The sequence below is a fragment of the Melanaphis sacchari genome, unplaced genomic scaffold (genome assembly GCF_002803265.2).
Source record: "Melanaphis sacchari strain LSU unplaced genomic scaffold, SCAv2.0 Contig48_pilon_pilon, whole genome shotgun sequence".
Classification (NCBI taxonomy): domain Eukaryota; kingdom Metazoa; phylum Arthropoda; class Insecta; order Hemiptera; family Aphididae; genus Melanaphis; species Melanaphis sacchari.
In genome coordinates this window covers 2,576,468-2,602,247 of record NW_020271327.1, presented here as the reverse complement: position 1 = coordinate 2,602,247, position 25,780 = coordinate 2,576,468, and the positions used below count along the sequence as shown (strand labels likewise).

Here is a 25,780-nt window from a genome sequence, read left to right as displayed (position 1 = left end):
TAGCGAATTTTAGTGCATAATTTTTTCCATTTTTTTAGCTGCAGGTTTTTTTCTTTTAAAATTGAATTTGTTTATTGATCTGTTTTATTTTTTGGATAGTTGATAGCAATATAACTTATATTTACAATTTTATTGTTTTTTCATTATATTTTTATTTTTTATTAGGCATTGTTAATGGCAGATGAATCTACTTGAGATTTTTGTTTAATTGCTATTAGATATTTATTCTCTTTTATTATAATATAACACTTGTATATTAAGAAAGCAAACACTATTTATGCTAAAACACTATGAACTATGTAAATTTAAAAAGAATTGCATATGTTTATTTGTATAAATTAAAATTAATAATCATTAACCAGCCATACTTACGAATAGTAAAGTATATTTAAAAAAAATTAATAGGTGCAATATTAAATTATATATACCTAATTTATAATTTATGCTTTGAAATTTAAATGTAATTTAAATTCTAACGTTTTAAGGACTGACATTAAAAAATATCTCTTGATTTATCAAAGTTAAGATTTGAATTCATGTAGGTAATTCTAAAGTTAAATAGTAATAGCCTACCCTAGGTTTCTGGTATACTATAGTGCAGCAATCAATTCGTTACATTCAAGTTTAATTTAATTTTAGAGTTTCCCTAAAATTCCATCGTGTTCTATCACTTGAGTTTATCTTTGTTACGTACAATCACTACTGATTAATTACAAGGTATCCGTGAAGTTAGTGATTCCATATTAACGAAATAGGTTAGGGTGTTAAATTAATTAATTATGCGAACGTGTTCTTTAAAGTTTCCGTCAAAAGACAAACATTTTCGTTGACAAGTTCACGTGTAAAGGAGAAGTTTAAATCCATTTATTAGTAATTATTTTCCTTTCTATACTTAAAAATAATTATTTTAATGATAATAATAAAAAAAAATACTTGTAGATACCTTTAAGGCTTTAACTATAGGATATATTGAAAACATTATAAATTTATTATATATTTATTATTTATATATACATACAATATTGTACTTTAAACTGAACTTTTTCATTCATTATACAATTTACAGGTAAAGTAAAATGTACTTAAAATTTTTCAGGTTTTTAATAACTTAAAAAAAAAGCATTAAAATAAATTACCGAGAAATGTATACCACTAGACCCTAATCATGTATTTATATGATAATTCATAAAATGCACTTGTGAAGTCATATACTTACAGAGAGGTTTTTTTAGTTTTTTTTTCAGTTCTAATTCTAGTTCCAGTGTAAACAAGTTTTATTAAGAGTTGATTTTGGTTTTTGAAATATATATTAAGGATTAAGGTTATAGTTTTAACTTCAAATTTAAAAATAAAGGCTTTGGTTTCAGTTATTTGAAAATATTTAAATTCGGTTCTAAATATATTTCAATTTCCAATACTTTAGGAGTTGTTGGATCTCAGAACTGGTTATATTCGGTCTTTGTCTTTTAGCAACCTATTTAGAAATATAAAATAATGACCTTGTTTATTATTTTGGTATACTTATTTTTGATACACACATCAAGTTGTCAATTTTTTTTTTTGTTTAACCAAATATTTGTATTGAATACAATAAATAATTGTAATGTTAACTCAAAAATAAAACTATATCATTATTTTAATAAATATATTTAAAAAAAAAAAAAAATAAAGTAGTTAGTATTAGGTAGGTACTTATATAATAATGTATTTTTAATTATTTAATTAATATTTTTAGCATTAATTTATTTTATATGACAATATATAGATATGTTATTTGTAATTGAAGCTAATAATAGTTAATTATTTATTGCCTTTTGTTAGATAATGGATGATCATTGGGAGACAGAAGTTATCGAGTATGGTGCTATAAATATAACTGGATTTAGACTATTAGACATGAATCAATGGTCAGTTAAACATTTTCTATCCGAGTGGAAAAATTTAGATCCCATCACTTCACCTGGAGCAGGAAAGAACACGATTTCGGTAGGATTTAATATCAATTACTTACGTAATATATATGATATATACATATTTGTATATGTATGTATGTATGTTTAATGTTACAAAATTAATTACAATTATTTTTATCACAATAAATTAAATTTTGAGTTGAATAGTTACTTTTTTGTAAGTTTCCTCCCTTCAATTTTAACAATAACTATTAGTCTATACAAAATGCTAATAATATATTATAAGCAAAGGTGAAAAAAAGCACAGCTTAAATATAATTTACAAATACATTTGAAATTTAAATATTAAAATAATTTTTGTGTTATTATCTTCATGAATATTATAAATATAAATTTATCAGTGGATTTCTATTCTACTCATTTTCCTTTTTGATTAATATTTTTCTTTGGTTTTAACTTTATACAAGTGTGTCATATTTTATTGTGTTTTTATATGGGAAAGCTTCTTTGTAAGCAGCTAAATTAATTATTCTAGATAAACATGAAATATTTTTGAATACTCTTTGAATATCTGTTTAAAAAAAAGATGGAATTTGCTGTTGCACTTATTTTTATAACTTTAATTTTTTGAATCAACCAAGTGAATAATATATCTTTTGTTCTATTGTGTTATATTTTTTCAATATACTCCGGTAAAAATTATTAAATTTAAACTTACTTGTGTGTATAATATTTATAAATACTTAATTTGTAAATATTTTTGATTTATTATAAATTTAACTTATTTAAAGAATTTTATACAGATATCCTCTTTGTATTGCTTTGAATTTGGTTATTGCATAGACCTTGTTATTAAGTGCTTATAAAAGACATATTATAATATTTGTTACTATTAACCGAAATTAAATTATGCAGTTTTATTGTGAAACACTATAATAATTTGTTAAGTGACTTTCAGTTATATATATATATATATACAATATACATATATATTTTTTTTGTCGGTTTTCATCTGTTGACAGGTTAAACCAATTTTTTTCTTTTTCAAACCGACCTTAGTTGATGAATTAGTCCCGAGCATGGGTGTGATTGTGTTTCGCTACGCTGTGGCTTCTGCATTATTGAACGTAGCTTTTCGTACCCTGCAGGACTCCTCGCTTCTCTCTGTTTGTGCGTGCCAGCATTGCCTGTACCACCGTCTCTCCATTCTCCTCAATCGGGCGTCGCACGAAAATGTTCCACTATCAATCATGAGCCAAAGCCCTACTGACAAACATGGCCGCTCAACCGTTTCATCCCCCAACAACAACAACAAATCAATCACACTCAAAAATGTTCACCGTAACCCACCCTCTGTCCATGGCTGCACCTTGCGAATACTTATATTCATATATAACTGTACATTTATACACAGACATATATATATAATTTTTTTTTGTTTATTTTTGTTTGCGACGACCTATAGATGAAAAGGTCTTTCGGGTTAATTTTTTGCCCATTTGTCATGATCCGCGCATCGGATTGTCATCGGCTGACGTATTGCTGGCATCCTCCAAATACACACACGCGCTCGCGAGTGTAGAATTTCTTCTCTTTATTTTGATCAAGGATTTCTTTGGACCTTTTAGTTGTTATAATATTATACATTAATGGATCTATTTTTTTTTATATTTAGGCGCAAGCTGCACTAATGCATGATGCGGTACTGGTCCTCGTAGAAACCTTCGACAAGCTTTTATGGAAAAAACCAGATATGTTTAAGGCGAACACCAAGAGAACACTTTCAAACAGTAACTCATCTATGTCTTCTCAAATCCTTGGTCTGGACTGTAATGGTGGTCGGACTTCAGGAAATCAATGGGAACACGGTGAAAAAATTTCACGCTTTTTAAGAAAGGTAAAAAACATACGACAACCTAAAATTTCATTTTTAATATAATAATATTTTGTATGTAGCATTTTTGAATTAAATCGTTAGAATAACATATAATATAGTCAATCTTACCGTATTACATTTTTGATTGTTTAAAATAAAAATTGTCAATATTATACATCATATTAGTGAAAGATATAATGTTACACGTTGTATCATTTACAACTTTGATCCAAAAATAAAATCTGAACCAGCATAAAACACTATCAATATTATTTATATACTAATGTTAGGATCTAGGAAGCGAGAACATATAGGATGATATCGCATCTTCTATGTTAGATAAAGATAAAGATGTTATCTTAAACAAATTACTAAATAAATAAATAGTATATTAGACGGTGATGTACCAATTTACGGGTTGATATATAAAAAAAAAATAAATAATAAACCTGAAAAACAATTCTTATTGGAATTTAATATTTGCTTACATTTCTTCAAAACATTTTTTAACATAATTTATAATTAATATTTCTGTTTTAAGCACTTATTCTTTTTTTAAAAATATCCGTAAAACAAGATGTTGTATTTATATGAATGTTATACATTCATATGTACAACAAAGACAAAAATATTATTAATAATTAATAGTAAACCAGGTACTTTTTTCAGTTTAAAAAAGTTATTGTTTATTGTGGAATAAAATCATTATTATTCTGTAGTCATATAATGTTCATAGCGTATTTTTTCATTCGCTACGTTGGTATCTAATTATAAATAAATAAATATACGAATGAAAACAATGCGATGACGGAAAATGGTTAAATTTTTTTACTACGTAGCCTAGAAAAAGCACTCGGTGTACCGAAATGTGCAGCAGCGTGTGCCACCGTTGTCCAGGCAAAACTCAATTACGAAATCGTTCTTTTTCGTTCCTTCCCATTGGCCTCTTTTCATGTATATATCCTATATGTAATACCGTATACGAGTATAGTGTAATGTGTACGTATATGTATAGTTATAATATAGAACATGTATATATACTACGAAAGGATGGTAAGTACGCGAAGGGGTGGCAGCAGTAGTGACGGTGGTTGGGGTTATCCAAAGTGGTATAAATGGGCTTGGACGTCCCGTCGCGTTAATAACGTCCGCGCGACATAATCCCTCCTTTTTCTCTCCCCTCAGCTATTCCCCCCCACTCAAACACCCTCTCGTCACGCCACGATGTCTTTCTGTATATATATATATAATATATAAACGTGTTTAATGTACGAGCTCTGAGCACTCGGCGGCGAGGGCTGCCGTGAGCATTGCCACCGTCGTCGTTCTTTTACGGCGGCAGAGTTTTTAATTTCACTCGCCTAAGTGAAATTAGTGAGCACCAGTCGTGATTCACCTACCTACATTGTGCAAGGTGATCCGTCCGGGACGACGCGGCCGCACACGTTCAATCTTCATCGCGCGACCACCACGTCTCGTACAGACGAAAATGACGGCGGTAAGGGGGTGAATCGTGTGGCCGGTGGCGCGCGGGGGCGGCGGACGTAGTAGCCGAGTCTTACGTCACCGCCTCCACCTTGACGCTCGCCGCGTATTCGTCTCTGTCACCTTTTATTATCTCTCCACCCGCCTCCGAGCTCTGTGTACGGTAAAAAGATTGCACCGAACGCCCCTCTAACATGAGTTAACGCAATCGTCCTTAGTATATACTGCCCTGCAATGTATAAAACGTGTTCACTCGTACACACACACACACACACACACACACATGTATAGTATATGTTCACGAGATTCTGTAACTTGTTCGCACCTCGGGCAATAAACGACGGTACTATGCAGCTCACTACGTATATCATATTATATAACAGTAACTCCTGAATTTGTATTTACACGTCGTTATTCCATGTTCCAACATTGTGTAGCTTAGGCGTATAATGAGTAAATTGCATTTAAGGCCGATATAAATCGAGCGACGTCATTCTATAATTATATACTTTTATATTATATTTATGGAATGACCACATAACCAAATGTATCGTTAACACTTATCAGTGTCATAATATATTGTATATTTGTATTAATAATTCGATATTATTATACAATTTGCTAACTATATAGTCTTCCTAGCTTGAAACTTGAATTGCATGTACACATCTGCAACTTACGTCATTGTTAATACGTTTATAATAATTATTCCACGCGCATAAAAATATAATATACTATAAAGTTCAAACCACCCAAAGAATATATTTTTAAATTATTTTCGTACACAAATTAAAGTGGAAATATAAACCATATAATTTGTTTGAAGGTTGCTGCAATAGTCTAAATTTATGTATACACTGGAAACACAGCGTATGTTACGTACATACATATTTGATATGTGCCAAATTTATGAGAAATTCCTTAGCCTCCCTTATATAACAAATTATTAAGCTACCCCAAAATAAATCGTGATTATACCATATCGTATTACTCGTTATGAGTAGTATCTATGCACTAAAACCTACAAGGTCCTACTTTTGTACTTTCCAAGTTAATAACGCTATCCAACAATTAATTTGGCCGACATAGTTAACTTATATTGAGGTATGATGGCATATATTACTTGGTTCTATGCTCATTCCTTTTCAGACTTAAACAACTCAATGGTTTTTATACTCTTGCCTAGATCAATCCTCAAAGGTTGAACGTAAAACGATTACAAGTATAAAGTATTACACAGCTGTTATGGTCGGAAACAAGTTTATTACCTATTCATTTATGACAATATGAAGTATGTAGTGACGTCTGTTCAATTCTTTACGTACAACGCTATTACCAAACTCTATGTCAGTAGTGGAACGCTCCTCACATGTATGGCAGCGGTGGTGTTACATAACATAATTTTATGTTGCCTCAGCACAATTTGCTTCTCGGGCCTTGTTAGTAATTTATATGCTAAAAATGTATTGAAAATATCTCATACCTATATTATAATATTTTGTTTCTATGCTAAATGTATTATATTATATTATTTATAGTAATTTATAGTATACGTCAGCCACAACACTCGTAAAATACGTTACCTAAATACTTGATAGTTATTAAGTTTATAAAATTATACAAAATATAATGATTATAGTACTTTATATTTTTATGTATTTTAAAATAATAACTGGATTATAAATGATTCATGATCATCAAATACAAAATTGTAAATCTATTTTATATAATAATTATATATATATTTTTAAAAATGTCATAAACAAATATGGAATAAAAACACACAAAATCGTCATTAGATAAATTTATAACATAAAAAATAATGTATTAGTTATATTAATCTCATACATTATTGATAGGTAAAAATAAATTTGTTAAACAAGAATATTATTTTTCTAATTAAAAATTTTCATTAGTTTTTAGTTTGGAACTTAGAGTTAAAATAATCGACATAGCATTAGTATATCATTATTACTATGTTGATAATCGATAAAAAAAATAATTGTGTTCTGTATTTTTTTTTCAACTTTTATAGAACAACAATATATTTACTGTGGAAAGGTAGGCCTTAACTAAGAAAATATCAACACTCTTATAAATTTATGTATTCATACTAACTTATTATTCGTAGAATACATGGTTAAGTAATACAATTTAAATACTATTAAAAATAAAATTAACCACGTCTTATAACAATAATGATAGCACGTACCGGATCCGGCTGATATCACAATCCGAAAATATACATGTTACTAATTGTAGGATGGCTGAAGGCTGGTTTAATATCATCGGTGTAGGAATAGTACATACCCATATCATTGTTGTTATCACTAATCACAACTTAATTTAAACTTTCTAAACTGTATATTATAAATTATTATATTTTTAAATATTTATTTAATATATTTCATTTAATTTAAAAAAGATAAATATTTAGTTTATTTTAATTTTATTTGGACCTTGTTTAAAATAAAAAAAATAAAATGAGTAATTATTACAATATAGGTATAGTATATCAGTTAACGCATAAGTAGCTAGTTAATCTAAATATGATACCTAATAATAATAGTCTGAACTAGAACTATAATTTATTATTGCTTTTGATTTAAATTAGGTAATTGTTTCACGATTAATCTCAAAATAATGTAAATGCTAAAAGGATTTATGAGTGTATAAGGCATGTGTCTCGATATCTGTCATAGAATTTAGGAACTCCATTAACTAATTTGTTAAACTACTTAATGACTCGTTAAACTAATTAAATCTATCAGACATTAGATCCATACGGAGTATCACTGCTTATTTAGGTTAGATTCATAGTCATTCATGTTATAATCTACTACTACGTAAAGGTTAATCGTAAATTATATTACAATGAAAATAATGCATTTTTGATATTTCAAAAATTTGAATTTTGTGTATTTTATTTCACTATTTCCATATCGATGCAGATCATTTATTTATGCTATGCAAATAAAAGTCTAGTAAACAGAATACTGTTAATTTTCAAGAATCTCTTGCGTAAAATTGTTATATAAATCAAACCCTTCCCCGAAATTCTCTTCCACGTATTTATTTAGGCTATAGGCTGGTCACGTTTATTTAACACAAATTTGTTAAATGAATCGAAAACCTCGATCCTTCTCTTGGTGTATTTGTTTTTTGCAAGCCTATTAATTGAATTAAAAAAAAAAAAAGAATACTTGCGCTTTTTCATTATATCCTTGACGGATAAAATTAAAATAACATTTTACACATGCGGTTTTTTTATTATTAATTATTTTTCAAAAATGTTACGATGCAAAATATGTAAAAGATGTAATAATTAAAACATAGTATCATACGATTAAAGATTTATTTTTTAAATTTTTAGGTTGTTATGGAAGGATTGACTGGACATATAATGTTTAACGACGATGGGAAACGTTATAATTACACATTACACGTTGTACAGATGACAATTGATAGCACTATAACAAAAGTAAGGGTTTTTTTTAAAATTGTTTAAAGATAATTTAATATTCAAAGACAACTGCTCCTTATTATGATGACAGAAATATTGATTATTTTCTGATATCGTATTTCAATTTATAATATCACATTGGTTAATAAGTATATTGTGTTATTTTAATAATAAATTTAACATTGCTTTATTAAAAAAAAATTGAATTTAGTAAAGATTACTTCATTTTTTTATAACAGATCCATAATTTGTATGTTATTAGTATATTTTATATAATTATTAATTTTAGAAGTTATAGTATTAGATAAGTATGACGTATATATTTTAATGCATTATCAAAAATCTAGATTGCAGAGTGGTCGGATACAGATGGTTTCAAAACAGTTATTAGTAAACCAGAAAGGGTTCACACCTCAGGACATTCACATAAAGGTAACGCTACATTGATCGTGGCCACATTAATGGTGAGTAAACAAAAAAAATATAATTCTTAATAAGACAATTTTATGTTGCACTTATAATTTATTACTTATTAGTGAAATTGAAACGTTGAATTTTGCTTTTAACTCTGATTCCAAATCTCAAATCTTGAAATTTAAGGTGAACTTGAGAATACAGCACTGTAATAAGTTCGGAAGAAATCTAAATAAATTTATAAGCACTGAAAGTATCCAATGAGAAATAAACTTAAAAAGAATGCTACATTAGTGTTAAAAGTGAAGAAAGAGCATACAGATATTTTAAAAGATAAAATGTCGTAAATCTTTCGAGATAGCGCATTGTTCCGGAGGGTTCCCAAGATTGGATGAAATACGAGTATTACCGTACTAAAAACTTTGAACATTATCAATTTATGAACATCAAGTGATGAGCGAGAAAATGTATAGAGAGTGTGTTTAGAGATAGACTGATGTTGCTAAGCTAGGAGTTGAGACTTAAATTGGTTTTAGACAAACCGCCAGAAGTGGTTGATGTATTCTGTACATACGCCAGTTTTCTTTTTGTGTTGTACTAAAATACAATTCACCTTATGATTCATATTTATCGTAAAAAGTTTAATATTTTGCAAATGGTATAGGATAAACACATTTTACCGAATTCGTAACGTTTCAAACTCTTAATACAGTTTTAGTATTATCAATGGTTTTATTTTGGATTTATTATTATTTAACTATAACAATACTATCTAGGTTTTGCTATATTAAAACAATAAAATATATTAATTTAATGTCAATGTAATATTATGAAGTAAAGTTTAATTACGATCATCTATAAAGTATGTTATGATTGTATTGGATGGTACATAATATATAACTATTTTTTTTTAAAAATAATTAAAAACAATTCACTATATTTAATATGTTTTTAATAAGTTTCAATTTACTTATAAACATTCATTTTATAGATTTAATTAGTTATTTATTATATATTTTATAGGAAGAACCATTTATCATGTTTAAAAAGCCCAAGTATGGAGAATCCTTAGCAGGAAATGACAGATTTGAAGGATATTGTAAGGATTTAACTAAATTATTAGCTGATAAAATTGGAGTGAAATGTAAGTAAAACCTATAAAAAGATCATACATTTATTAATAGATTTTTATTATATCCATTAAATTTTTTATTAATTATTGTAGATAATTGTATATCGAAATATTAATACTATTTTAGTGAACAATACTTAAAATAAAACTATAATTATTAATTGTGGAATAACTGTATCTTAAGTAGTTATTTTTGTTATTTAGATGTTAGAAAATTGTAATAGTATAACAAAAATTACATTTCTGAAGTCCTGTATGCTATAAATATACTAATAACAACATAATAAATAACCTTGACTCTTGCTTTGGTTCTGAAATTCAATTTCTAAACTATTTTCGCATTTAATTTTTGACTTATTTCTAGGTTATGTAGGTATTTCATTGCATAAATATACATAAGAAAAACACTAAGTTTATAATTAAAGTTAATAATCACGTAATTTATTTTCAGTAGTGAAATTAATAACCTTGACATTGTCCATTATTAGGTTATTTATAAAATTAATAATTAAATATATTATACATTATAAGCATCATACACAATTTTTAAATACTTGATAAATTAACACAGTATAATGGAATAAAAATAAATTTATATATTATATTTCATTGTTTATTTAATAATTAGTTTTAGAAATAGCCAAATGATTTACAACGTTTGAAAGTGTTTCCTAATTAAAATAATTATTTTTATATAATAATGAGTTGTAACAAAAATAAATATTTCGGTTTTAATTTAATGATATTTGAATATATGTTAAATTCGATTACAGAATAAATTATTATTTAATCTGTATGTATAGATAATTTGAAACATGAATAACGCAACTTCTATAGAATTCAAATGGTTAGTAGGTCAGCTTTGTGAATTTTTTTTTTGTCTTAATGTTTCTTGAGAAACAGAACTATTAACATTAATGAAACAACCTAAATCATTTGCACTAATATGAATAAGAATATAACGTGGTAAACTTCATATAAATCAATCTCTTTTTATTACAAAATGTCATGCGTTGAAAACTCAAAACCTCAGTGTACAGCAATATATAATAAATGTGTCGAAACAACCTTAATATGATAGTGGCGGGGGATAGCAAAAGATGAAGTTAATTCAAAATTACAAAACTATTTTCAACTGATGAATTAATATTAATTAACTATTAAAGTGTATTTTGATTGATAACTGATCAGTTATATTAATGGTTTTTAAATAAATTGAATTTCAAATTTTTGAATAGATTATTATTTATAATATTTACAATTTGTCTATGTTATTTTATCTGGTGTATAATACCATTGTTATTTTGATCCACGAACTAAAATTATTGAGTACCAAAATACTGGAAAAAAATAAAATATTCGAAATACAAAATGTTATATCTATAATTCCTAAAAATCAATCGATAAAAATGGGTTAAGTAGGTCTATCTACTTTACTGTATTGGTACACAAGGGTCCAAGTTTACCTCGTCATTGAGTTGGTTACTATAGTGAATGTGTTAAATCTGAATTCAATGATTAATTTTAAATAATGTTTGCATTTAAAAACGTTTCTAAGTGAAAACAGCATACCGTCATATAAATGTACTACTATAATTTACTATAATTATTTATTTTATTATGAGTAATTTGGTATAAACTATAATTAGATAATAGCATAAAATTAAAGTGTTTTGAAAATGTGATCAGATCATGTCTACAAAATATAATAATATTCGTAAAACTTTCTAATATCAAACAAATACTATTTTTGAATAACAAAAGAATTATTATTATCATTATTCTTTATTTAAATAATGAATTTCATTAAATGACCTTACAATTTTTAAACATTTTTGATTCTATTATAAATAATGTATAAGGAATTTTGTATTCTTTTCAGATCTGGCAATATAAATTTAATACTTAATAGATTTTTAATAAAAAAATATTTTACCAACTTCATATGTGTATAATAAATATTGAAAGAGTATTATCTTTAATATTTTTTAAATAGATATATTAAAAACTTTTGAAGAACTCCATATTTACGATATTTTACTTATGAATAATTTAATTTTCAGACGTTCACAAAAAATATTTATGAAATCACACTCAATTTTATTTTTTAATTTAGTGATAAAAATAAAGAATATTATAGTTAAACATTTGGTGTAAATTTGAAATATCTATGATTATTCATCGGCTTTTCCTTAATATTTTTTAATTTTCTTAATTATTTAAAAAAATAATAAGAGGTTTTTGATGTTGATCTTTAATAAATTCTAACTAGATTTAATTTTATATCAGATATTTCTTTCAAAGTTGATGATAAAAGCATATTTTTTACTACATATGTACACAGAAAAAAAAAAACGTAAATCAATACATGTATTATTTTGTTTAGAATCTAAAACATAATGAAAATTGCTTCTTAAACGAATTAATTTGCTTTTTTTTATTTACTGGCTTATTATGTATTGTTCAGTATATATAGTTAATTCTTTATTATTGATATTTTGGATAAATATCTTCAACTCCATTTGAATACTTAAATTTGGATTCATTTGACTTAAAAAAGGTTATAAAAATTGATGCTGTTGTATAGTATTTATTATTTGATGACTTAAATTATAATATCAATCTTTAACTGTATTATTAGTTTGAGGCTGTTCATATATTTTATACTATACATCCAATGAAAATGTCGGGTCTTTTCGAAATTTACAATTGATCCAAACGCTTTAAAATAATCTACAATAGATTGAAAAAGAGCTATATGACCAGTAAATACATCTCGCGACAATACGAAAAAGTAAAAATTGTCAACGTTTATTAGAATAAAATTTAACTAATACCGAATTTGGTAAGTTGTATGCAAATGAACATAATTCATCCATAAGAAAAATAATGTGAAAATTCGACAAAAGATTGAATCATGTTTGTACTGAACTAATACTCAAAAGAAAATGTATTTCATTATTTCAATAGAATCTCTTATAATTTCAATTTTAAAATATATTTTTTTAATAATATAAATTTTTCATTAATGATTTTTAAGAAAGCTACGTGTGGCTGATATATGATTACTTAGTTACTATGAATATTATAGTATGTTATTGTTCTTGCAATAATACATAATTTATTTTTAATAGGATTGCTTATAATATTATTATCATTTCATTTTATAAATCCTTAATTTAAATATTTTTTATTTAGTAATCTTTGTATTTTATTGTGTTTTTTATGCATTATTGTATCTTGTAATTTTATGATGAAGTTATAGAAACATCTTTTTTTGTTAGTAAACCGGTTATTTTAAATTAAGTATCTAATTTATATATCATTACTAGGTAATTTTTTTTTATGTATTTACTCTAATAACTTATCTTTTAATTATGACAAAGAAATGTTTTATATTTTATTTGTATTAATTTTATCATTGAGAGAGTCATTATTTTACATATAATTTTCAAAATTTACAAATATTTTGAAGCTATCTGTTTTTACAGAGTTAAATTTTGATTGATTTAGATATAATACAATGTCAAATGAATGAATTTTTATTTTGTTTTATATATATATATATATTTAAACGCAATGCCATTGAAAAATATTCCAGTATAAAATAACAAAAGTTAAATCATTTTCAAGTTAAAATAATATATATATATATATATTGTAACATAATAAATTTGTTATTAATGAAAAGGCTTATTTTTCTAAGATACTTTTTAATATTATTTTTTAATTATTTATTTTTGAACAAAATATTCCATTCAACTTGACAACTTAATCTTTATGAAATTTAATTATTATTGTTTTTTAAAAGATATATTTCAAAATATTTAAAATATTATGATTATGCAACAAAAAGTAATAGCTATTGGAATATACATTATTATAATAAAAATATACTAAAATAGAATATGAATAATTTAGAAAAAAGTAAGGAATTTGGGATGACTAATATAAATATTTAAAAAGAAAAATAATACAGCTGTCATATAACTATCATATTTCACTGAGATTTTTGTATTTAAATATAATATCTTACATATAAATGGAAAAACTTTTAAGAAGCACGTCATACATCTGTGTAAACATAATATTATTATTTTAAGATAATAGAACACATTCCGAAAAAAGTTATTCTTACTGTTAAGTAGATAATGATTTAAAGTTTTGGTATGATAAATTTGTCCTTTGGGATATCTCGAAAAAGAAAATGTTAGGCAACGAATTTGTTTAAAATTCACTAGCATTTAAAATTATATGTATCAAAAATATTTTTCCTACCAAACTTTTTTGTGCTATTTATTATGCGGCACTATACTCGTAGTTCAGATACATAATATTATATTTCATTTATTTAAGCGTATAATTATGTATTATACCATTAATATTTAATATACAGTTCAAAGAATTATTGGCTGATAATATACTAAACGCATATTTCATATATATATATATGAAATAATAAATAAATATATATATATTAGCTTTAATTCCCAAAAAATGGCGAATGATATTGATTTTTAAATAGAACTAAAGAAAGACGACGTTTTTGCGGAATGCTTATTAGCGAATACTAAAAACTTATGGACTAGATATATTTGTGGGAGGGTTTTACGTATCAACAGATGATTATCCTTTAGACCATATGACTATAATTTAGTACATGTTATATTATACATTACCATATCTGAACCTGAATAAGAGCGTATCCATTAATAACAAACGGGAGTACCAAAATAGGCATACAGAACTTTTTTATTTCTTATTAGTAAAAATAAAGTATGTAACATGCTCGTGTAGGAATAAGCTATAAAATCATCATGTCAATGGAATTTATATCGAAAGTGTTAAATAAAGTTTTCATAAATAATAAAATAATAAATAACTATTTCGTTTCTTTTAAAGAAAATATCAAAATTTTAAACAGTTATATTTACATAAAATATATATATTCTTTGGGTTAAAAATAAAATAAGATCACATAGATTTTGAAATGTTTTAATAATTTTTTCAATATTAATAAAATAATGTATACCACCTACTAACACTTAATTTTAAGTTTAATTGTAGTATATTATAGGAATATAGTATTATAGCGTAAACAATTATTTAGCTCTTAATTAATTTATATTTTAAAATGTATAATAATAATTCTGATTAAATAGTTTATTGCTCTAAATTATATAACAAGTAAAATTGATTTTATAATTTTTTTTTCAAATTAACCAAACAACATAAGGTACGTGGACTACTTAATACATTTCTAATATTTTCAAATTTAAAAATAAAACTACATTTTTCTAATTAGGTAATTTTTTGTTTAATACCTAATATTTAATTAATTAAATTATCAATATAAAAAGTTGTTAAAAATGTACATAGTTCATTTATAACACAACCATGTTTTACCGTGTTCAATATGAGTATACGTTTAGTACTCGTATACCGTGATTAATTGAATATTTAAAATATTCGTATACAAATAAAAATGAAATAACAGAGATCAGATTAAACATTTAAATTTAATTTAATTTAAATTAAAAAAATAATTGTCCATATAAATTTGATCATATCATTTATTTACTTGTGTACTTCTATCATATATATTAAATTTGACTTAAAATAAGTCATTAGTCTTATCAATAAGGTTTTAGTATTTAGTTCTAATAATTATACAGTAAGTTCAAAACACATATATTCGGGAAACAAAAGATGTCGATTTGTTTCGTGATCAGTATGTATGCAAATTATTGTCGATGGTCGTTTATTGAACATCGTGTCGACTTTAAAGTTTGCCACAAAGGCATAAAATTAGTCTTCGCAATTACTCGTTATAATTATTATCATTGACGAGAAGTAAATTAATATCGAAACTCTCAATTCTAGGTATCTTTGAATAGCACTATTAATTTAGCAAATAATTCTCAATGAGTAAATAATAAATCAAAAATTTTTTATAAAGCTTATTGTTCAACTATTTTCCAGTTGTCTTAACTATATATGTAACAATTATTAATTATTATGTTTAGAATATAGATATAACAATAATTAATATTTATATTAATAATGCACAATGATTTTAGTTTGTTATAAGTATGAATATGTTTATGTAGCTATTAAATTATATAGTGTATAGCATATAGTAGAGTTATGAAATATGGCGGCACGTAATTTATGCATTATTATTAAACGTATTTTTTCAGATGAGTTACGTACCGTCAAAGACCGGAAATATGGAATGGAGAATCATGAAGTTAAAGGTGGTTGGGATGGGATGGTCGGCGAAATAATTAGAAAGGTATGAACTATGGAATTAATAAAACTTCTACTGAATTGTTAATTTTTAAATATTTTATTACTATAATTATTAAAAGTACGACTTAAAAATGTTATTTCTTCCTATTTTCTAATTTAAAAAAGTAAAAATAATTGTATGCTGATTTATTAAAAATTCTAAACAAAATTATTATTAATACTATTTATATTTTTATTTTTATTTTGTATAATAAACTATTTAATGACGTAACATAAAATGAGTTTTAAAAAAAGTTTCTTTGTATTTGTTTTAAAACGAAATCTAATGATATTAGAAATACATTTTTAAGTAAAACTATTACTCATATGAATGGTACCGAAAGAACTGTTCAACTTAATATACCGATGTGGATTTTATTAAAATAAACGCATTGTTGTAGATAGTTATTCCACTGATGTTTTAAAATCAATTTTGGTTTTTATATGTTTATATTTCTTATAAAATACTTATTATAATTAATAATTTATTATTTATAAAAATACAATTATTTTTTTATAGTTATTAAAAATCCAATTGTAGCTTGATTTCTTATTTACTTTTACAAATTTATTTGAATCATTGATGTAAATCTTTTTTAATGCACTCAATAGATATTCCATAATTATAATAAAGCCAACTAAACTTTTTAATACGTAATTTATAAGTTAATAAACCACATATTACTCATGTTACTGTAATATAGGACATAGTAATATTGGAACATGGTATTATTCAGTTATCTTATTTATAATAATATTATAATGGAAGTGTATTATTTATTTTTAATACATTTAATGAATTAAATTTATTTTGGGTCTAAATAAAAATAAATAATAACATCGTTTTATATACATGCATACAATAGCAATCTATTAATTATAATTCAATTATTTCTTATAGTATGAATATGGTTTAATGTTTATACTTTATATCGATTTTGTTGGAGAAACTGTTGGAGACTTTGTATTAAGTTTTAAAATATTAATTGCACATGAAAATTTTATTATTTTTGATTTTAAAATGGTAAATACTTAATGTCTTTATTTATTTGATTTTAAAATATACAACCAATGTATAACCAACCAAAAACTTGCATTCAATAACTTCCTTTCACAAACTAATTATGTTGGCAGTAGTTCAATTAAAAAAAAAAGGGTGCCTGTTTAAATATCCATGGATAATTTAACTAATTTGAACTGTTTTCAAAAAGTTAGTAGGTATTGAAATTTTTCAGTTTCTTAGGAAAGTTTTTAGGTCTATAAAAAATATAATGAAATTAATGGAATATTTGTTTTTTAACCAAATAATTATTGGCTATAGAACATAATATATGGTTTATATTTTGAATAATCATACTAACTTAAATAATTTATTAATTTTTTACTTTAGTATTAAATATAATAATATATGTCTCATTCGTCAACCATTTATTATTGTTTAGTATTTATTTTGGAAATTTATCATTGTATAAGAGTATAATAATTATTTTTCATTGTAGTAAACAGTATAAATTGTAGATCAGAAATATAAAAAAAAACGTCAAGTACTTAAAATGTTTTTCGTACTTCTTACTTCTTCACATTTCATGAAAAATCTAATTTACAGTATATTCTATTTTTCTTCAAAAAACATGATCAGAAAATATTCATATTTATAAAATAAGACTTTAATTACTATAGTTAAAATATATTTCATAATATTTCATTAAAAAAAAAAAGTTTAAAAATATCTTGTCGAATTATAATTTAAAAATTTTTTTTCGACTACCACTGTTATTTGTTTAATTTTATTTTCATTTAATTTAAAAGTAACAAAATAAAATAACTATATAAGCTTTGTCTGACTGTTACATTATTCATTGACCAATAATTTAAATAAATAATTTATCTTGTTGTCAGAAACAAGTTCGGAATTATATTAGTAAGCATATAAATTATAAACTAACTAATAATATTTGCCTTGTGCACTGTGATTCGAAATATTAAGTATCGTGAGTTTCTTTTCTTTTAATTTTACTATTCTTCTTCTTCTTATTATTATTATTATTTGTTATTATTATTATAGGAAGTGGACTTGGCCATTGCACCACTCACCATTACGGCAGAACGGGAAAAAGTGGTTGAGTTTAGTAAGCCGTTCATGTCAACGGCCATTAACATCTTGATTAAAAAACCGTCTAAACACAAGCCTGGAGTTTTCAGTTTCTTATCGCCACTGTCACGGGAGGTGTGGATCAGCATTGGGTTTGCTTATGTAGCTGTCGTGATCGTCATGTACGTTGTGTCGCGGTTTTCTGCGCACGCCACTGCTGCGGCTCACGTTAGGCCAGTGCACAACAGCTACGGCGGTGGTGGTGGTATCGGCAATGGCAGTGGCGGCGGTGGCTTGGGTCATGAACTACAGCAGACTATACCACCACCCCCAATGTTTGTTCATAATCCTTTTACGTTAGCCAACAGCATGTGGTTTGCAGTGGCGGCCATCACCCAACAGGCTTGTGATATCGCACCGAGGTAACTGTCTTTGTAAAATAATAGCATAATATTATCGGAGTCTGTGAACTGCGTCCCAAAAAAAAGGCCATAGTCATATACTATGTAAATTGCGGCCCATGTACTTTTAAAACATACGTAAATTGCCGCCCGTGTATTTTTATGACACGTAAATTGCGGCTTGGGATATTTCGATTTCCAGTGAACTGTGCAATTTAAAGATTAGTAATTACTAATAATCTACGATGTAGATATCAGCTTGAGAAGTCAAGGAACAAAAAGCAAAAAAATGACTGAAAGAGAAACATTTATACATGAAAAAATGCATGAATTGCAAGCAAAAAAAAAAAAATTAGTTAGACTATGTGCGGAAATTATCTTACAAATTTTTACCAATTTTTTAATTACAATTTTTTTTAATAATATATTTTTTAATGATACATATTTTTACTTAATACTTTATAAATAATTGTTAATAATACTTTTTTAATTATAAATAAAAACAGCAAAACCGAATATTTTTAACCATACCAATATTAAAACAATTAAATTGCCAGTCCTAAGTCTGAAAAATAGGAAAGAAAATAATGATTTTAATTCAATTTTCAATTGATTTTATTCAAATTATACCTCGGCCACAGTTTACATATGTACAAAATATATCCTGGCCGCAATTTACGTATGTATAAAATATATCCGGGCCGCAATTTACACAAAAAATTAAAAATGGGATGCAATTTACAGCAACCCAATATTATATTATAATCAATGGTTGCCAAATTATAAGATTGCATGCTGAGTAGTAGAATATCGTGTGTGTATATATATAGTATGGTGGTATACATGGTGTACATCAGTGGCGTACTTAAGATATTAATTTCGGATCTAGACATGCCTTCCCTCAGATTTTAACGTTTACTAATATTAAATACGTAGTATATAAATAACAAACAACATAAGAAAATTTAGATTATTATAAATATTTTGTTTAAATTGCATAATCACATTTTTTTTTTTTTTATTATTGATAAGATGAGGTAATAAATTTATTGTGCTAATATTGAAACAACGGCTGATCATTTCAGATGCTTTTTATTAATAATTTATGTTTATATTAAAATTTATTCATATTTATTTGTAGATACTATATTATATACAAACATAAATTACTGACTATAAAAATACTAAAATTATACTTAATATTTATAAGATTAATTTTGTAAGTTTTTGTACAAAGTGAAAGAAGTATTTATCTTACAATGATAATTGTATAATTTTATTTTCTGACATCATCTAAGAATGCTCCTAAAGTTTAAGTGACCTTTTTAGATTGTAAGTTTTATCCAATTGAAACTTTTGGGAAGCCATTTTTTCTCTTTAAACTCATAGAAAAATTACAAAAATAAATAAATATTTATTATTAAGCTATTGGGTATTGAATCTAAAAATAGATTCTGTTTATTCTATTTATCTGCTATAATTCAAAATAATATGACTATTGAGAGTAAAAATAAACTTTAAAAGATAATAAAAAATATGTATTATCTATATAAACATATAGGTACTGGAAAAAATATAAAGATAATTATAAAATTTTGAAACTAAATAAATAATACATTTTTAAAATTTAAAATATTATTATATTTAATTGTTATTATATTTATAAGAATTGAATATCAATCACAGTTTTTATTATAATATGTTATAATTATGAATTTATGATTTCCTAATTTCTATTAGGGTTATATTCTCCAAAGGGTTTTAGTTTTGTATAAGGCCGACCCGTTTCACGTCCATTATAAATTTATAATATATGTGTTAATAGTGTTGTAATAATTATGGTTTAATATGGTTATACTAACTACAATGATTATGAAAACCCTGATTTCCATATTTCCATAGTTTATTTTTTTTTATAATGGTTTACAACTTGAGCTTTGTATAGTTCATATTTTTATATAATTTATTAATAAAGATACTTGTATAGTATCAATCATTCATATATAATCAATAAATGTTCAAAATATTCAAAATTAATTATAATACACATTTAAATCTATTAATCCATTTAGTGTTATGAAAATCAAATTGTTTAACAGTTATGTATAGATCTTTTTCTGATATTGTTGATTTATTTTTTTCATTATTATATTCACAATTAAATTTTTAACTTCTCTAAAAAAATATTTACTTATGTAGAAGGTAATAATTAGAGTAGATAAAAATTATAATAGCTTAATAATTGTTATGAAACAATATTTAAGATGTTTAGTGGCTAAAGCATATAAGTGAAATTATTATTCCCAGCTGAACAATATGTCATAATAACTTTTAACCTTTAACAGGTGAATGCATTTTAAACTAGGTATTAAGTCCTTATATCGTTTAAAATGAATAAAATGTTTTCAAAGATATTTTTAAAGACATTTATTTACAGTTCAGTTTTTCAAATACTTAAATTAATATTTTTAAACTAATTTTTTCGTGTTATTAACTTAAACTTTAATATTTATTTTGTACTAAATTATAATGAGATTATAATTGTATTTATCTATCTTCTGCAGTTATCAGTAAAATGAACAATTTAAAGTATCCTACTTCACTTCACCGAGTACCATACAAGATAAAAGCAATTTAATTAAAAAATAATTGAAGTTTGATTTACAATCTATTAAAATCACGTGTATTTGTTTGCATTAAATAATTAATTTGTTAATACAGTTTGGTCGCTTGCAAAATTACTTAATGTTAATTTAGTTGTATTGGTTATAGTTTTTGTGTTATTTTAATGTCTTTGTCAGATTGAACTCAGTAGAGCAATTTTAATGCTGATCATATTAATATTTAATCATAGCTAAACTAAATGATAATTACACTGTAAATTTTATTGTTTCAGAAAGAGTATGTATTAAATACTTAGGCTACGATAGGAATTTGGCAAATAGAACTATTTTATTATTTTTTTATTTATGTTTTTTTAAGATCCCGTACTTAAAACATGTGAATGAAAAGTTTGGAAATTATAGACTTTTAACAGTATTTCGCGTGTAAATGTGTAATTGACTCTCACGTTTTTGGGTACAATACTATAAAACATAATCGTATTTAATAATATCTAAACAGTTCTCTGATACCATTTAAATTATATTACTACAAATTGTAGTCTTCATAGTTTAATAAAAATTGTTCTTTCATCTATACCTACCTTTTTATATTATATACATATACTATATATATATAGTATATTATACCTGACTTTTCTGTGTGTGCGTGTTTTGTTACTAACTACGTTTATTTTCATTAAAATTGCTGGTTTTCAGCTAAATAAAACTCAACTTGTAATTCATAAATGCTAACATAGTTAACATGCATATTTATGTATTTGGCTATTGCAATCGGAGCGGGGTGCAAATTACCTATAAAGGAAATCTATAAAAATCATTGAAATTATGATATTAAAACGGGAAAAATAAATAGCTAAATTATTGGCATACTTTATTATTTCATTATCATGAAATATGGCATATATATATATATGTATAAGGTTTTTCAAATTATACATACAATAGATATTCTATTATTTTGGGGACTTACTTAAACATCTATTATTTTAAATTAAACTTTTATTATTTAAAAGTTAATTTTTTTAATTTTTGGTTTATTGATTCAATATCGATGTATCAATAAAAAAAATCGTAATAAGAAATTAAAATTATAACTATAATAAAAACATAAAAAGCATATTTCATGAGATTGAATTTTTCTTTATTTTTCTCATGGATAATTATATATTATCTACGAGAAAAATAATTATAGATTCAATTATTATTTTATGCTTAGTTTAATTTAATGCATTTAACAATTTTAGTAAAGTGATTGATAGATATAAAATATAATAATATTTTAAAATGATAATTAGATTATTTGTTATATTAAAGTCTTCGTACTTGGTTAAATTTGACTGTATTGAATCTATAGTTTCTTAAACTTACACAATGATTAAGTACTTTTTTGAATGAGTTATTTAACTAATTGGATTTATCTTTAACATTTCAATTGAACAGTTTATTACCTGTAGAAAAACAAAACATACTTGTATTGATGACAACATTATTAGTGGATTAAAGTTGGAATTGGAAAAATATTAAAATACTTTATAATTACTAGGTATGTTGGAAATCACCAAATGGTTTGAATTGTTTTCAACTTGTAAAAGTAAGATTTAAAAATAAGAATAATGAGTAAATTATCAATTGTTATGCAATATTTTAAATAAACTAAATAGATACTTAAATATGTAGGTTTCATTTTTTCATTTGTGTTAAATATTTTTAGTTATTAATATTTGTTTTATTGGTTGCATAATGCCTATAAGTAGAAAATCAAACCTGGGTCGCTCTACAAATAGGGCCAAGAGGACGTGGTTATCTAGAAACAATCATTAACTCAGCATAAGCTTGCTTTGAAAATCGTGGTTCCAATAATATTTATGAAGAATCTAAATGTATTAAAATTATGCTATGGTATTAGATTACGGATATTACCTACATTGTGAGGAACATGATCGAAGCTAAAATTCTATCCGACTCAGCCCAAGGTCAAGTTGTTTTTATTCACAGTACTCGTTTGAATTTAAAAGAATCCACTTCCCTATAAAGCTTTGTTTTGTGCTCTGTCCATCAATAAGGCACAGGGACAGACTCTGAAGGTTACTGGCTTTGATATCACGATTCCCTGTTTTACTTATGGATAATTTTGTATGCTGCTTGTTCTTGTGTCTACTTGGTGAAAAGCCTATATGTGTATATGCCTCGTCAAAAAACAAAAAAATATTTTTTTACAAAAAAATAATATAATGTTAACAGAGTTTTACATAAATTAAAGACTTATAATAAGGCAAATAGTAATTTTTTTAAACCTCAATTTTTTTTTAATAGTTAATTACTTCTAGAGCGAGGTCGGGTAATTCGACTAGTTATTTAAAAATAACTAAATAAATCAATATTTAATCGTCTTAGTAGATTAATATAAATACTAAAAATACTTTTTTAACCGAATAGTTTTTTATTTGGCGTTTCAAAGTTTACTTTATGCTTTAGTCTCGTGTGATAGCGTTATTTAGATGTAATAATAAGATTATTATATGGTTATCATTAATATTTAATGATTTAATAAGTTTTATCAATGTTGTTTGATAAAAATCAACATTATTATAAAATTAATAAAATGCGCTATTTTTGTTTTTAATTGCTTTATATTTATATCTAAATGCGTTTTATGTTCTACCATGACGAAATTAAGATTTACTTATTAAAATATTATTTCTAAGTTAATGAAATATTAATATTCGAAATTTAAAAAATAATATTAATGTAGGTTAGGTAATTATATCAAATAATGGGTTTTTATTATTTCAATAATGAAATTAAATTACTATTAAAAGTTAAAACATAATAAAAATATATTTAATTTGTAAATTATTACACAAAATTATAATAGGGTATTCTGGGAAACAAATGAAAAATGTCGTTTGTTGCTGCTGTAGGTTCCTTGTTACTAGTCAACTTGTAATTACATACATATTTTGTTTATTAAAAATTTTCAAATAACCTAAATATTTATCTCATTTTAAACATTTATTTAAACATCAGGTTTATAGTACTATGTAATGTAATGTAATTGTTTGTATGTAGAGCAATTTTTATAAAGCTTTTAAAAAATAAACACAATATCAAACAAAATACAAAATCTAAAATGTACATGAAAAAGTCATTTACATTTATAAAGTTATTATTTATTTTAATTTTTTTAAATCATAATTTACACTGATAATCGCCACGTAATTAACAAAATAATTTATCCAAATATTTACATTATATTTGCGATGAACACTTAAAATTTAAATAATTCAAAAAAATATCTTTTAAATTAAAAAAATATATTTTATTAAAAATGTAATATGCATTAAGTAGTTATTAAGTAATAGATTACAGAAAATATTATAAATAAAAATTAAATTGTTTTAAATTCATAATTATTATGGTAAGTAATTTAAAAGTTTTAGGCTTAAAATTTTCAAAATATATACTCATGTATTTAATTTTTGAAATGTTATTACACAATCCGTAAGTATTTTGTTAAAAAAAAATTGAAACCTGGCACTACACATTACACGACTAATTAACATACCTAATATAATTATTTTATTAACATATTTCTCTGTCAAGAATTATACATATTTTTATTAAATTTTTATTAACTACATTCTACTATTTTGAGTTCCGACACAAATTATTCCTATATAGTTATTAAGTAGATATTAGAAATATTCATGGTATTTTCAGAATTTATATAAAAATTATTTTTATTTTCTTAAATTAAAATGTAATTAAAATTAAATAAAGATCGTTTGCTATATAACAGGAAGAACTTTCATAACTTTTTGTTTAAAAAATATACCAAATTCATAATATAAAATATACAATAGAAGCTCTTGCAAATTAAAAAAGTTTGTGCTTCTACGCGATTTGATAACTTACATATTTTTTGAATAATAATATAAACTTGTTGATTAATATTTGTATAAAAAATTTAATTTTAATTGTTGATATAATTATGTATACTGAAAAAGTTTTTTTTTTTTAAATTATCAAATGTTATTTTTATAAATACATACTTTAAGAAAAAAAAACAATACAGAAAATGTTTAAAAA

At 24.3% G+C, this 25,780-nt stretch overlaps 1 protein-coding gene across 2 annotated transcripts in view; it reads left to right on the top strand.

Moving 5' to 3' along the window:
• Positions 1-25,780, top strand: part of LOC112598595 (glutamate receptor 1-like) — a 173,493-nt gene that overhangs the window by 130,945 nt on the left and 16,768 nt on the right. For both annotated transcript variants that reach the window (XM_025345124.1, XM_025345125.1), the window contains 7 exons: positions 1,822-1,986; positions 3,589-3,810; positions 8,648-8,755; positions 9,085-9,201; positions 10,175-10,295; positions 16,484-16,578; positions 18,640-19,088. In XM_025345124.1, the coding sequence (XP_025200909.1) occupies positions 1,822-1,986; positions 3,589-3,810; positions 8,648-8,755; positions 9,085-9,201; positions 10,175-10,295; positions 16,484-16,578; positions 18,640-19,088 (1,277 nt within the window). The remainder of the gene's footprint in view (positions 1-1,821; positions 1,987-3,588; positions 3,811-8,647; positions 8,756-9,084; positions 9,202-10,174; positions 10,296-16,483; positions 16,579-18,639; positions 19,089-25,780) is intronic.